Source organism: Protobothrops mucrosquamatus, unplaced genomic scaffold (genome assembly GCF_001527695.2).
Source record: "Protobothrops mucrosquamatus isolate PMUCROS unplaced genomic scaffold, P.Mucros_1.0 scaffold2445, whole genome shotgun sequence".
NCBI lineage: Eukaryota > Metazoa > Chordata > Lepidosauria > Squamata > Viperidae > Protobothrops > Protobothrops mucrosquamatus.
In genome coordinates, this window is record NW_015388517.1 from 263,149 (window position 1) to 275,922 (window position 12,774).

Genomic DNA, 12,774 nt, shown 5'->3' on the forward strand with positions numbered 1-12,774 from the left:
GGGACTGACATCCCACAGCTCAATGGGCTGGGTTTGGCTGTTGTTTTTATAGGTTGGCTTGGTTATGGTGGGAAGCCGAGGGGAACTTCTTTAGCGATTATGTTTTACATTGATTTTTAAATTGACCGGGCAAAGTAGAAACGTCCAAAACGAACGAAACATTTATTTTTTTCAACTCCACACCTGAGCGCCGTTGTTTCAAGTTGGTTGAGAAAGAAGAGAAAGTGCTAGCTCCCCTGTTTAATACCCACCGAACTGAATTAATTGTCTGAGCCAAGAAACAGGGAACCGGAGAGGAATGTAAGCCAAATACTGTGTATTGCAACGGCATCAATGAAGGCTGCACCTAAAACAGGCCAGATTCATATATACCGATCTTTTCCAAAAAAAAAACCCCAAGGTTGCGAATGGTTTATTGACACCAAAAGAAGCAGTTTCTTTTCACAACTGGAAAATAAACCCTGCTTAGAAGAGGCGCGAAGGTACGTCTGGGGTTCTTTTTCTGTCCTGGCCGTGTAAATGGTTAGATTTCCCTGGGTTGAATTTGCAAGGATTAGCGGGGCTATTCGCCAATCAAACCCCGAGAAAAGCCTACGGCGCGGAGAGCAGAGCGAACGAGCCAATCGCCGGGGGCCAAACAAGGGCCAGGAGGTGACCGAAACGCCCGCGTTGCTCTCCGTGGGTTAAGCTCCGCGCCTGGAATGTGCAGTTTCTCCTCAAACCGCGGGGGACGGAAGGAGAGCGAGCGAGCGCGTCAGGCGCACCCGTGAGGAATTCTCTCGCTCGGGCTGGAATGTAGGAGCTTGAGCGAGGCTTTTTCCGGGGCTCCGGGTCGCTTTCTTTCCTGGTGCGAGCGGCGGCTCAGCTCCTGCTGTCCCCTGCGGGCGATGGCTTCCTCGGAGCGGCAGCCCGGGACCCCTCCACCCCAGGAGTCGTGGCACCGCACCGTTCACCTCCTGAGGAAGATGCGCTCGGATGTCAGCAGCCTCTTCGAATGCTACGTGAGTTCCTCTGCTGCGCGCTTTCCTCTGTGTGCGCGCAAGGGAGGTTTGTCTTTTAGGGCCGGGGTGAGAAATAGGGTATAATTGGAGAGAAGAGAGCGTTGTGCTGCTGCTTCCATCACAATTTTTTTTTTAAAATCCTAATAATTTTGTTAAGGCTATCAATCAATGAGCAGTGAACACTTGTTAGAAAATTGTATAATGCCTAACCAAGAAATGCTATGATTTATACACGAGTGTGATGATACCTAAGTGAGATCTTTCATCACGCCTGGAGGAATGTGCGCCAGTGGTAAGTGCAGCTCCCAAACCAAGCTGGTGCTGCTGTATTGGGTATTTTTTGCCTTTGATCTGAAGACTGCCACTAGCTCCTCTTTACACCCACTCCCCTTAAAAAGCTATATTAGGGGATGAATGATTGGTATTATTGGTATTATTGGTATACTGAATCATATAGCTGGAATGGACAAACGCTTGTGCATACTGGCTCTTCCTGCCCGTGGGCAGAGTCATCCACCCCCAACTGGATGCTGAACTGCAGAAAACAAATCACTCAAGTCACAGAGTAAAATGCTGTATTACTAAAGAATAACTAATAAGTTAAAGAAATTTCAAATGTCTAAGAATTCATGCTTATCAAGCTGTGTGTGTGTGTGTGTGTGTGTGTGTGTGTGTGTGTGTGTGTGTACCCATGTGCACAAAAATCATAAAGTGCTTCTCCCAAAAGGAACGTTTTGCAGTTTGTTGCCTTAGGGATGGAGAACCTATTTTCTATCAGAGATCAAGGCAGAAATGAAATAAAGGTTTAATTTTATTTATTTTAAGGTAGGTCTGGCTTTGTCAGGAAAGAAATGGGGGGGGGGGTAAAATTCTGTGCTAGAAGGCCACCTTGTGGGAGACTATGTGTATAACTTGAAATGGTTTTTTTAAACCATGACCACATAATATTTATTTTAGGGAGTTTAACAGATACCCTGATGACCGTCTTGACCAAACCTATTTCACATGGGTAAGTTGGGGGATGATAACCATCATCCCAAAAATAATGGGTGGCATGGTAATGAAAAGAGATCTCCATTGTAACTCCACCTAGAGGATGGATGGGTTGATTTTAGTTACCGTAGATTTGCTACAATGATCAGGTGATGAATTTAGCAAGGTTGAATTCTTATCGATAAATATGCCAAATTGCACTCTTGAAGACACACAGGATGGGGATGAGTCCTTTCCTCACTGAGGATGGGGATCATCTGCCCATCCTCAAAGGCTCATCTCAAAAATAAATGATAAGATATCATGAAATAATCCCATCTGTATCAAAGAATTATTACAAATATCATGAAATAATTCCATCTGTATCAAAGAATGAATTATTACAAATATCATGAAATAATCCCATCTGTATCAAAGAATTAATTATTACAAATATGAAATCCCATCTTTATCAAAGAATTAATTATTACAAATATTATGGAATAATCCCATCTGTATCAAAGAATTAATTATTACAAATACTTGTTTCTTCAAGGAACAACAGTGATTTTTCTGTTTGCCTGATTTTGATATTGAGATTGCAGAAAATTAAAATTAATATTACCAAATGTACCTAGTAATGATGCCTCCACCTGACCCCATCTTCAAGAAAAATCTGTCATAGTATGTCACGGTATTAGATTCCTCAGATGCTAGACAGGATGTGAGCAACTGGTTCTGGGACATAATCAATGCTTCTTCAAGGGAAGGAATAAAGCTGCCTCATTTGAAGAAAACGGTAGGGGCCTCTTTCTTGTAGAAATTATCCCTGGACCGACCTGTGTTTGATAAAGTTCAATCAGTCTTCAACCTGCAATTTTCACCAAGAATTTGGTGCTATAGAAGACTGCTCAGGACATTGATGATTTGGAACCTCTTTAGTCAGGATTCGGGCCTAGTATAAGTTAGAAACAACATTGGTTCCTCTAGTACAGGGGTCTTCAAACTTGGCCCTTTTATGACTTGTGGACTTCAACTCCCAGAATTCCTCAGCCAGGCATGCTGGCTGAAGAATTCTGGGAGTTGAAGTCCACAAGTCATAAAAGGACCAAGTTTGAAGACCCCTGCTCTAGTAAATACCTATTTCAGGACTTAGATGGGGCTAGTACACCTTTCTTGGTCCTTTTAAAAATTTCCATAGCTTTCAATACCACCAACTTTATCCTTTTGGAACACCTAAGGCCATGATAGCGAACCTATGGCACGCGTGCCACAGGTGGCACACAGAGCCCTCTCTGTGGGCACGCGCACCGTCACCCCAGTCCTAGGCCTTCAGCTGGGTTTTATAAAACCTTTTTGCTTTAGGCCTCCGCCACCGTGTGCAAAAAAAAAAAAATTCAACCAATCAATCAATTTCAACTTCTCGGAGGGAAAAAAACATCGCGCAAAGTTGGAATTGATTGATTGAACTTTTTAGTCCCACCCAGTCTGCCGTTACCACCGCAGCCACGCCCACCCAATGGGCCACGCACCCAACAATACGTAAGTGGGTTTGGGTTGCAGTTTGGGCACTCGGTCTCTAAAAGGTTTGCCATCACTGACCTAAGACTTGGGAGTAAGGCACCATTTTACAATGGTTCTTCTGCTCTTATTTGAATGGGCAGTTCCAGTCAGTGGCCATGTGGGGAAGCACTCCAGTTCATGGAAACTTCAACAAGTGTTTTGCCCCTAGTGGTTCATAATGAGGCAGTGGAACTTCTGTATTTAATATTGCCATTTTATTAATTAGACTTAGACTTAGTTCCATCTGAGTTGTCCGGCATGTTGGGCAATAATTGCTATCTTGTGATCAGATCTCATTTAATTGCATCTATTGTTTCAGTAACTGGAAAAAAATGCATTTTAGTTTGCTAGGCCAATGCCTAACCTTCTTTTGTTCTCACAAAGATTTAGGACTGGCAGTGGTGGAGTTTGGAGTTTTATATTTATGTATTTATATTTTCACTTTATGCTGTTTATATTTTTCCAGGATTGGAACAGATTAAAAATATTATTAATAAATAATAAAAGAAACAATGTTTTCCTTCAGAATATAGCCTCAATAGGAGGCAGCGCTTAGCTGATTCAGCTAATTTTGGAAGCTAAGCTGATTCAGCTCTAATTAATCCTTGGTTGGTTAACCATATCAGAATGATAAAGCTACTGGCTGTACAGTAAAACATAATGGTTTGGTTTATGCAACATTTCAGACCAACTGCCCCAAACTTTATGGCTTAGAGCAGGGGTGTCAACCCGCAGGCCGGATGCATCATGAGGAAACTGTGCCCACCTAATTGCCGGCAATGGGGAAAAAGTTCCGATACGTCACGCGACGTCATATGACATCGTGAGTTTGACATGTCTAGCTTAGAGGATCATGAAGCCATTTTTAACTTGGAGGCCAGATATGTCTTTCACTAGTTGAGTTGAAAATATGGGGTTCATTTTCTTTGGGCTTTGGGAATTAATAGTGAGAATGAGGCCTTCATTCCCATTCATATTTTACTATTTTTCATCCATAAATCAGGTGACCTGCAATTATTGTTGTAACTCACCCAGAGTCATTTAGGTGAGATGGGCCATATAGGAATTCAATGAATGAATGAATGAATGAATGAATGAATGAATGAATAAACAAATAAATAAATAAATAAATAAATAAATAAATAAATAAATAAATAAATAAATAAATAAATAAATAATTTTGCCACCAAGTTTTAATACTGAAATCTTAGGATGTTTGGATAGTCTTCAAATGTTTAATTTTTTTCAACCATTATTTTTTAAATCTTTATATTTGTATTTCAAATTTATTTTGCTGAGGACTGATGGAAACTCAACCTGTGTTGTAAAACCTGTTGATCCAAAAGTTCCTAATAGCTTAAAAGCAGTTAATAAGTAATTTCCAAAAGTGTTTTATAAAGGAACTGTGGGAATCTAGTGTCCTTTCAAAGATCCAGCTGTGATTTCAGCTAGATGGTTATTCCCTTATCTCCTAATGCTTAAAACCCACCAGAGACTACTGTCTTGCAGTCTCCTCATGAGGATCAACTGTCTGGAACACATGTGGCTGATCTCAAATCCTCTCTTTGTCCAGAGAGGAATTATTGAAGAGTCTGTCTACTTGCTGGCTCTTCATTCCACTGCAGCTGTCAGTTCCAGTAGTGCACCATTTCTTCGCTGGATGTCCTGTCCTTTGTTTTTTCTGTTTATTTTTTTTAGTTTGTATTATTTTTTATTGTTGCAATTGTAATTTTTAATAAAATTACTATTTAAAATCATTTTCTCCTCCTACCTCACTCTTGCTGCTCCCCATTGTTTCAGGTTGAGAAGCAAGAGCTGGCCCAACCCTACAACCTTGATTTGATCGATGTTGATTTGATCGATGGAGTACCTGTAGCTGACGTTGAAGAATGGAGTGAGATTTCAGATGCTGAACGTCTGGGAAGCAACTTGCAAGCTTATTGGGCATTTCAGATTCTGTTGGATCAAATCTTAGAAGAGCAGAGAACTGATTTAACCCCAGAGGATGTAGCTTTCCATGAATCTATCCAATCAGTTTTGCTGCAAGTTTCTGCTTTAGCTTACCAACTGGAGGAACTGATGGTAAAGCTGAAGCACAATGTGCCAGCCAAAGAGGTAAAAAATACAACAAACCCTGATGAAAAAAGCTTGTTTGAAAGGAAAATAAGGGGCATGAAGGTGCTACAGGAGCTTGTCCAATGGACCGTCAGGTCAGTCCGAGACCTTCACAAAATCTCTACATCTGTTCAGGCATCATCCGCCGCACTTGAGAGTGACAGCCTGACTCAGGCCCATGAAAAATAAGGCTTCTGTTGTATTCTTAAGCTTCTTTAAAACAATGTCTCTCCCTCATTTGTGGTATTTAGACTGAAGCTGTCCAGCCAGTCTGAGCATGCAGAGAATGCTCCCATCCATATTAGTCTATATGCATCCCATTCCCGTGTGATGAAGAATTTCAAGAGTACCAGTGCTACATGGTGACTCTAGGCTTGTAGTGTTGTTGTGATACAAGGTTTATTTGCAAATATCTGCAGGCTGAGCACCAGTTGAGTATTCATAATACTAACACTCCAATGGATTCCTTTTTCCTGGGCGTTCTGCCAGGAACGGTCTGCCTCCCTCTAGTTCCAGCCTAGACTACTTCTCTGCTTCATACATACCATTCACTAATCTCCTCCCCATGATTCTTCAAGCAGGAAAGACTTCTCATCTTCCACTGCAAAATTATTATCAGTGTGTTTCTGGTGGCCTTTTTCTTTGATAAGATCTTAACCATGACTAGCAGCAGTCCCTATTTAAAAAAAAATGCAGTGGCTTTTAAGGGCCACTGCCTCAGGGCAGTGATTTTCCAACTATGGCGATGGAGATTAATGTGGTAGTCTGTTGTAACCTCCCCATGTCACTTCAGCCCAGTGGTGTACCTAGCATGTCTGATGCCCAAAGCAGATCACTTTTATCACCTCCCTGCTCTGTCACCAAGAACTACTTTGGTGTAGGCTGCTGTTATAAGCATGAAGCCAGCTGGGCCGCTCACTCACTTGTAGCCTTAGGGAGAAAACAANGGAATAGTAACCCACATCACAGCTGCAGCTTGCCTCCTTGTCATCTTTGGCAGCACTCCCCTTGTGCCTACACTGGGGCAGTGGGAGGGGGGTGGATTGCTTTCCCACCCCTTCCATAATACTGTTTCAGCCAAGCTCTTGTCTATTCTTCAATAATTGGGTGGTCAGTTGACTTTAATCACTGTGTGGATGGGTGGAAAATGTCAGGGTTTGGGTTCCCCCCCCCCCCCGACAATCCACTTGCCGGATTCAGCTCTCTACTCATCCACTGCCCAGAGTAATGAAGAAATACTTGATTCTGGATTATATTTTTTTGTACAAATCTGAATTTAGGAGGCCTTGACAGTAAAAATGCAGGGGATGGAAAATACAATTATAACCATAAATTTATTTGCCAAAAAAGGCAAGGTCCCGTGTTCTTAAGGAACAAAAGCATAAGCTTTATCTAACTGGATGGTCATCACATTTTCTCTGAATTGTTCCTTCAGATGGCCATGATTTCAGAAAGTCTGAGAAACAGTGCCCTAGAGCAGCCACAATGAGACCCGACTCAAAGGAAGCTTTTTCTCCCTCAACAGTTACAGAGTTTAAGCATCCCGCAAAACCTTAATGTGGTTCATTAGATTTTGGTTTAGCATGTTGTGCAAATAAGCCATTGTAGTTTATAAGCCATTTTCACAATGCCATATGAACCCACCAATTGTGGATTAGTCAATAAACCATGATTAAGCAAACTGATTAAATAGGAAGGAATTGGATTCAGATTAACCATCTTTTACTTTATTTACATAACTTCTTTTTTTGAAACTTCAAGGGCGGGTAAAGAACAAAAAGTAAAGTCCTTTTCTTAAGGCGGAAGAGTACAGATTAATACTATTATTGAAGCCAACATGATCAAAGTACATAGTTACATTTCTTTCTTTCTTTTTTTTTCATTTAGCTATCTTAAATGTATAACTCAATACTGCCAAGGCTGACATTCAGGAATGTTTCTTTAGGCCTCTCCTTTCCATTCGCATCAGCAATAGGCCATGATGCTCAGATGGGGCACAAAAGAAATAGGCGTATTTTTAAGGATGTTAAATCATTTCAAGTTCTAGTATTTAGTATGAAAGAATTTACCCAAGAAATCATTTCTGTAAGTTTATATGCAGATCAGTTTGAGGCAACTATAACAAAATAAATAGGATTCTATAATATTTATACCTCTACATGCTTAAATCTGAAAAACCAATGGAAGTATGTTGTGTAGGATTGAGGGCTGTTTTTCTGTTTGGGGCAGAAATCTCTATTCGGTGGACAAATATAGGCCCAGAGTATTTAGTGCATAAAATAAATGTGGAAGGGACTCCATCTTTTTCTCTCTGTCTCTCCCCAAAAGGAAGATTATGGAAATGAATGTATGCATATAGTGGAAGGTAGGAAGGATTTGTGATAATCTCTCAGGATTTTGTGCCAGAGTAATCCAAGGATTGTTTTCCAGAGTAAGAGGAAATAGAAATAAGTAACAACACTGATGCAGAGCAAAAACTGATGGACATTATTTTGTATGGTCCAAGTTAAAACATTTTTTTAAAAAATAGATTGATCTATAATATTTTTGTGGGTATGTTTTTTCATTTATAAAACAAATAAGCCAAAAGAAATCTTTAAGCAAAATTCTATGAACATAATCAGCCTTAATTTGGAGAAAGTAAGCATTTTGGTGACAAAAATTAAGACAGAAAAAGAGAGGAAGGATAGAAAGAATGTGAATAGGTGAACTGTTATAAAGGCTATGGCAGTTTCGCATTTGTATTGTACTTCCAGCTAGCCATCTATTTCATTGCCCAAATCTTCTGATTTACAGATTAAACAGGGATTGGCCTGTACTGACTGTACAGGAATGTACTGGTTATTTTAGGACACAATGGGCAGGCTTATGTCATGGCAAGTCTGCAGCACCGGCACCCAATTGATGGGCAAACAGAAAGGTTTCCTTCCTGGCATCAAGATGACTCAGCTAATCGGGCTTAATTTGCTGGCCAGCAAGAAGGGGATTGTCTGTGCGTTCAATTTTGCTTTGGGGGGGGGGGAAATCTTTCTCTGGAAAATGTATTTTTTTAAAAAAACAACAACACGTATTTAATCTCATGACAGTGGAAAGCTTTTTAGGCTCCCGTCTTTAGCCACTTTACTCATTTCTGATGTGCATCACCATATTGGGAGACTACACATTGGGAAGTAGGGCATCTGCTCCCTGCTTGGAATACCCTATACCAGTGGTTCTCAACCTTTTTAATGCCGCGACCCCAACCGGTCGTAAGTCGAGGACTAAACCGGTCGTAAGTCGAGGACTAAACCGGTTGTAAGTCAAGGACTAAACCGGTCGTAAGTCGAGGACTACCCAACCGGTCGTAAGTCGAGGACTTTCCCTGCCCGGGAGCACCGCGCATGCGTGGTTCCGCCCCCTGCGCTGGCCGAGGCATAGCTGGCAAGCGGCAGAGACGGAGCAGGCCGACCACCAGCTGGCCCAGCCCAAGGGAGGTAAGGCACCCGCCGGAAAAGGGGAAAAAATGGCGGACAAAAAAATGGCGGACAGCCTTGCTTGGCGACCCCCGTGAAATGGTCGATCGACCCCAAATGGGGTCCCGACCCACAGGTTGAGAACCACTGCCCTATACCATAATGCTCAGCAATATTGGAAATGGGAGCTCCTTCTTTGAGAAGACCTGCCAGATTACAGCAGAAGACTTCAGAATACAGAACTGTAGTAAGACTCAGGAACAACACGGAATGACTGCTGGAGGAAGGAGTCACTCTTTTATCTATGATGGTGATGGTGTCTGCCTCCCTCCCTCCCCCCACCACCAAATTTGGAAGAGCATTTAGTGTAATTCCCTTAAATTTTGTGAGTTGTTTGCTACTGTGAATAATGATTATGAAGGAAAGCCAAGTAGCATGAAAGACCACCCTCTGAAGACTTGTCCTTATTGCAAATAGTGATTTAAATTTATATTCCCTTCGTTGTCATGAAGGTGAACATCCAAAATCAGTACAATGGAATAGATTTTGTACAAAATTTAGCGCACAACGCTAAGAGTCCTCACTCCCATATTGCTGGGCATGTGGGGCAGGGGAGGAGGAGCAAATAATTCTGTTTATTTTTCTGTAAAAACTCTGGTCATCTAAGCTATGGACTCTTGGTGGGTGGAGAGCCCTGTTTCCTACTTACAATTTATATTTAATGTTCTTTCATTGGGTTGAATCCAGATTTGCTCTTCTGTTAATGAAAGGCTCTTTGGCTCAGGTTCTGCTGAAACTCCCACTTAAAAAAATAGGGAGAAAATATTATTATTATTTTTTTGCCATCTTCAGAACTGCCTCTCATGTGATTTTGAAATGATCCCACGACCTTCAGAAAAGCTTTTCAGCTAGAGAACCTAGAGAAGGGGTAGGCAACCTTGGCTCTTTTATGACTCATGGACTTCAACTCCCAGAATTCCTGAGCCAGCTGGCTCAGAGGTGGATAAAGAACTCATGACAAATGCTACCCCCTCTTCTGCCAGTAGGAATACCCACTTTCAGAATTGTGAAACTGGAAAGATCTAGATTGAATCTGTCCATTGAAGAAACACGAGAAATAATAATTTTTCCCCATAATGGCGTCTGCCTTCTCTCTCTACTATTTTTAACTTGAATGTTTATTTATCCTCTTTTAAAACAATGTGAAGTGCTTCGTTTAGCATGTTTGTTGAGCTACTGAAATATGCAAAGTATGTGAAATGTAATCATTATGAGCGATTCCTTATTTTTGTACTGTGAGCTACTTTTCTGAGGGAAGAAAATATCTAATAAATGTTAAATGTGATCTTTTTGATTAATGAAAACAATACTGACAGATTTCACCTGTAACATAAAGGTATAACTAGCTTGATTGGTTAAAATTAATATTTTATTAAAATATTGAAGAGGATGTCATTTAACCGAGTAGATTATTTTAAATTAATTTTATTATATTCAGCTCTGTCTATAATTGCCTGTGGAACAAATTCCTTCTCTCTCTTCAGCTCTTATTGCTCTATCGAAATCTCTGGTGATTCAAGAGAAGAGGAGAAGATGGAGAACTTCCTTTGCTGAAAAGGAAGTTAATTAATGTTTGGATACTGTTGAATGCATAACCTTTCATTCGGGTATTCTAAAAATTGTGGCAAGCAAATGTCACCTTAGAAGAGGCATTCCCCTTTTATATGCACTGGAAGGAATGCCTCTTCTCAGACTATGCTAGCTGTGGCACATTTGTGTGTCAGTTAATGACTACCAATTGATGTTTTGTTTTGTCTCAGAGTGATAGTTTTATAGACATGGAAATTTACTTCGTGATTAACTTATGTTATCAAAAAGGTTTTATTTGAGAGCTATTTATCAAATTATATTGAAAATTGTTCAGAGATTTTAAAAATAAAGCGTGTTATTTTAAAACAAAGTATTTTTTTCAATTCTTTTGTACTAATTATTCAAATGGGAAAATAATTTCAAAACTTGAAATATGTCAGGCTAATAATAAATTATAAGCATTGGGAGAAGCAAACAGGAATGCAGATAAAGCTGCTACCAGCAGAGAGCAGCGATAACAAAAACTTTCAAGTTAAACCTTTTTTTACTTTTAGAATTTCATCCTTTCTGAACAGCTATACTGCTGGATAATATTTCCTGCACTTTTTATTCCAATTCAGAAATTATTCCAGGAATCTTGTTATTTGGGATTTTAACTCCATTCGATGTTCTGCTTTTTTAAAAAATGTTTTTGATGAATTTTATTTACTCCTGTAGTTACTGAAATGCACAAAAAGTGACATTGAAGCACTGGTGAGCTTTTGGGCCAAATGACAGTGATCTTTTGACATTTCATCAGCAGTTGTGGCTGGCATCTTCAGAGGCAGAGTAGAGAACTGATTGGTTGAACTGGCAAGGAGATCCATGGTTGGCCCACGCCATAGGAACCTGGTTCCTGATTGGTTCAAAATGGGCCAAATAGTTTCAAAATGGATCAGTCAGATGAGAAATCAGGGATCAACTTATCAGGTTCAAATATAAGAGCTCAGTCAACCCATTTCAGTTGCCTGTGAGCCTCTGACAGGTATACCACAAAACAGCTCACTCTGTCTCTGAAGATACTAGATTTTGAATGTGTGAAAAAAATAAAAACGGGGTGAGACTGGTGCCTACGTGGAAATACCTGTATTTGCAAAACATTGCTTAGAAGAGGCATTTCTATAACTGCAATTGAGTTACCTAAGAATATATAATAACTACAAAAGAAGTTGAATCCTCTCCTACTGTAGTCAAGTTATCCTGTGTTTTCTATGTTCTGTTACTGAGCTACAAAAATTCAGATGACCGCCAGATGGTAGCAAAGAGGTTGAGTTTCATCTTCAGTTATCTAGATTAGAACAGCATTTCTTAATCTTTTAAGATGTGTGGACTTCAACACGCTGGCAGGGGAATTCTGGCAACTGAAGTCCATACTTCTTAAAGTTGCCAAGGTTGAAGAACACTGTTCTAGAAAATACTCAGCTGGGGGAGGCTGCAGCAAAAGAAATGCAAATCAGGCAAAAGAACTGGGAGAACAGAAAGGTCATAAATTATGGCAGGGAGATTATTAAATATGGGAAATTCCAATGTTGGTTTGTTTCTATGTTTGGATCCTCGGTGTTTTTGAGTTACTGCCATTCTGTATTATCCCTTCATCACAGCCAAGATCTTGTTCATAAGGTTGTTTCAGACAAAAGTCCTTTTCAGTAAAGGGCATTCACAATTTTAACTGGAAATTTCTGCCCCAGTATTACTGGCTGTTTTCCTCTGTCTTGTCTATTATTTCATTACCTCTCTCTCTCTCTCTCTCTCTCTCTCTCTCTCTCTCTCTGGAAGATAGCATTAAATGTGGTTTCCTTTCAATATTTTTAAAATAAAGAAATAATTATATTTGTAATTTAAAATTTTCATTGGAGAAAATTTTATAACACTCATAAACTTCCCACAAGCATTGTGTGAGTGTGTGTGTCTGTGCGTGTGTGTGTGTGTGTGTGTGTAGGACAGGGCAGGGGAAAATAAATATCAAAGCTCTATTGTAACACTGTTCTTCAAGGCTGGGAGTTCATTGCAAATAAAAGGAAAGACCAATTGGCTCATACTTT

The 12,774-nt window shown here is 40.2% G+C and overlaps 1 protein-coding gene across 1 annotated transcript; it reads left to right on the plus strand.

Moving 5' to 3' along the window:
• The first annotated feature begins 887 nt into the window (after positions 1-887).
• CNTF (ciliary neurotrophic factor) lies at positions 888-5,840 on the plus strand. Its single transcript, XM_015825015.1, has 2 exons — positions 888-1,001; positions 5,337-5,840. Exons 1-2 carry the CDS (start codon positions 888-890, stop codon positions 5,838-5,840), a joined length of 618 nt encoding a protein of 205 aa, XP_015680501.1.
• Positions 5,841-12,774: the final 6,934 nt, after the last annotated feature.

Excerpts from the sequence above, each read along its gene's own strand:
- CNTF (XM_015825015.1), top strand. The coding sequence starts at position 888 with ATGGCTTCCTCGGAGCGGCAGCCCGGGACCCCTCCACCCCAGGAGTCG. Across the intron at positions 1,002-5,336 it reads GCAGCCTCTTCGAATGCTAC|GTTGAGAAGCAAGAGCTGGC; the intron begins GTGAGTTCCTCT and ends CCATTGTTTCAG.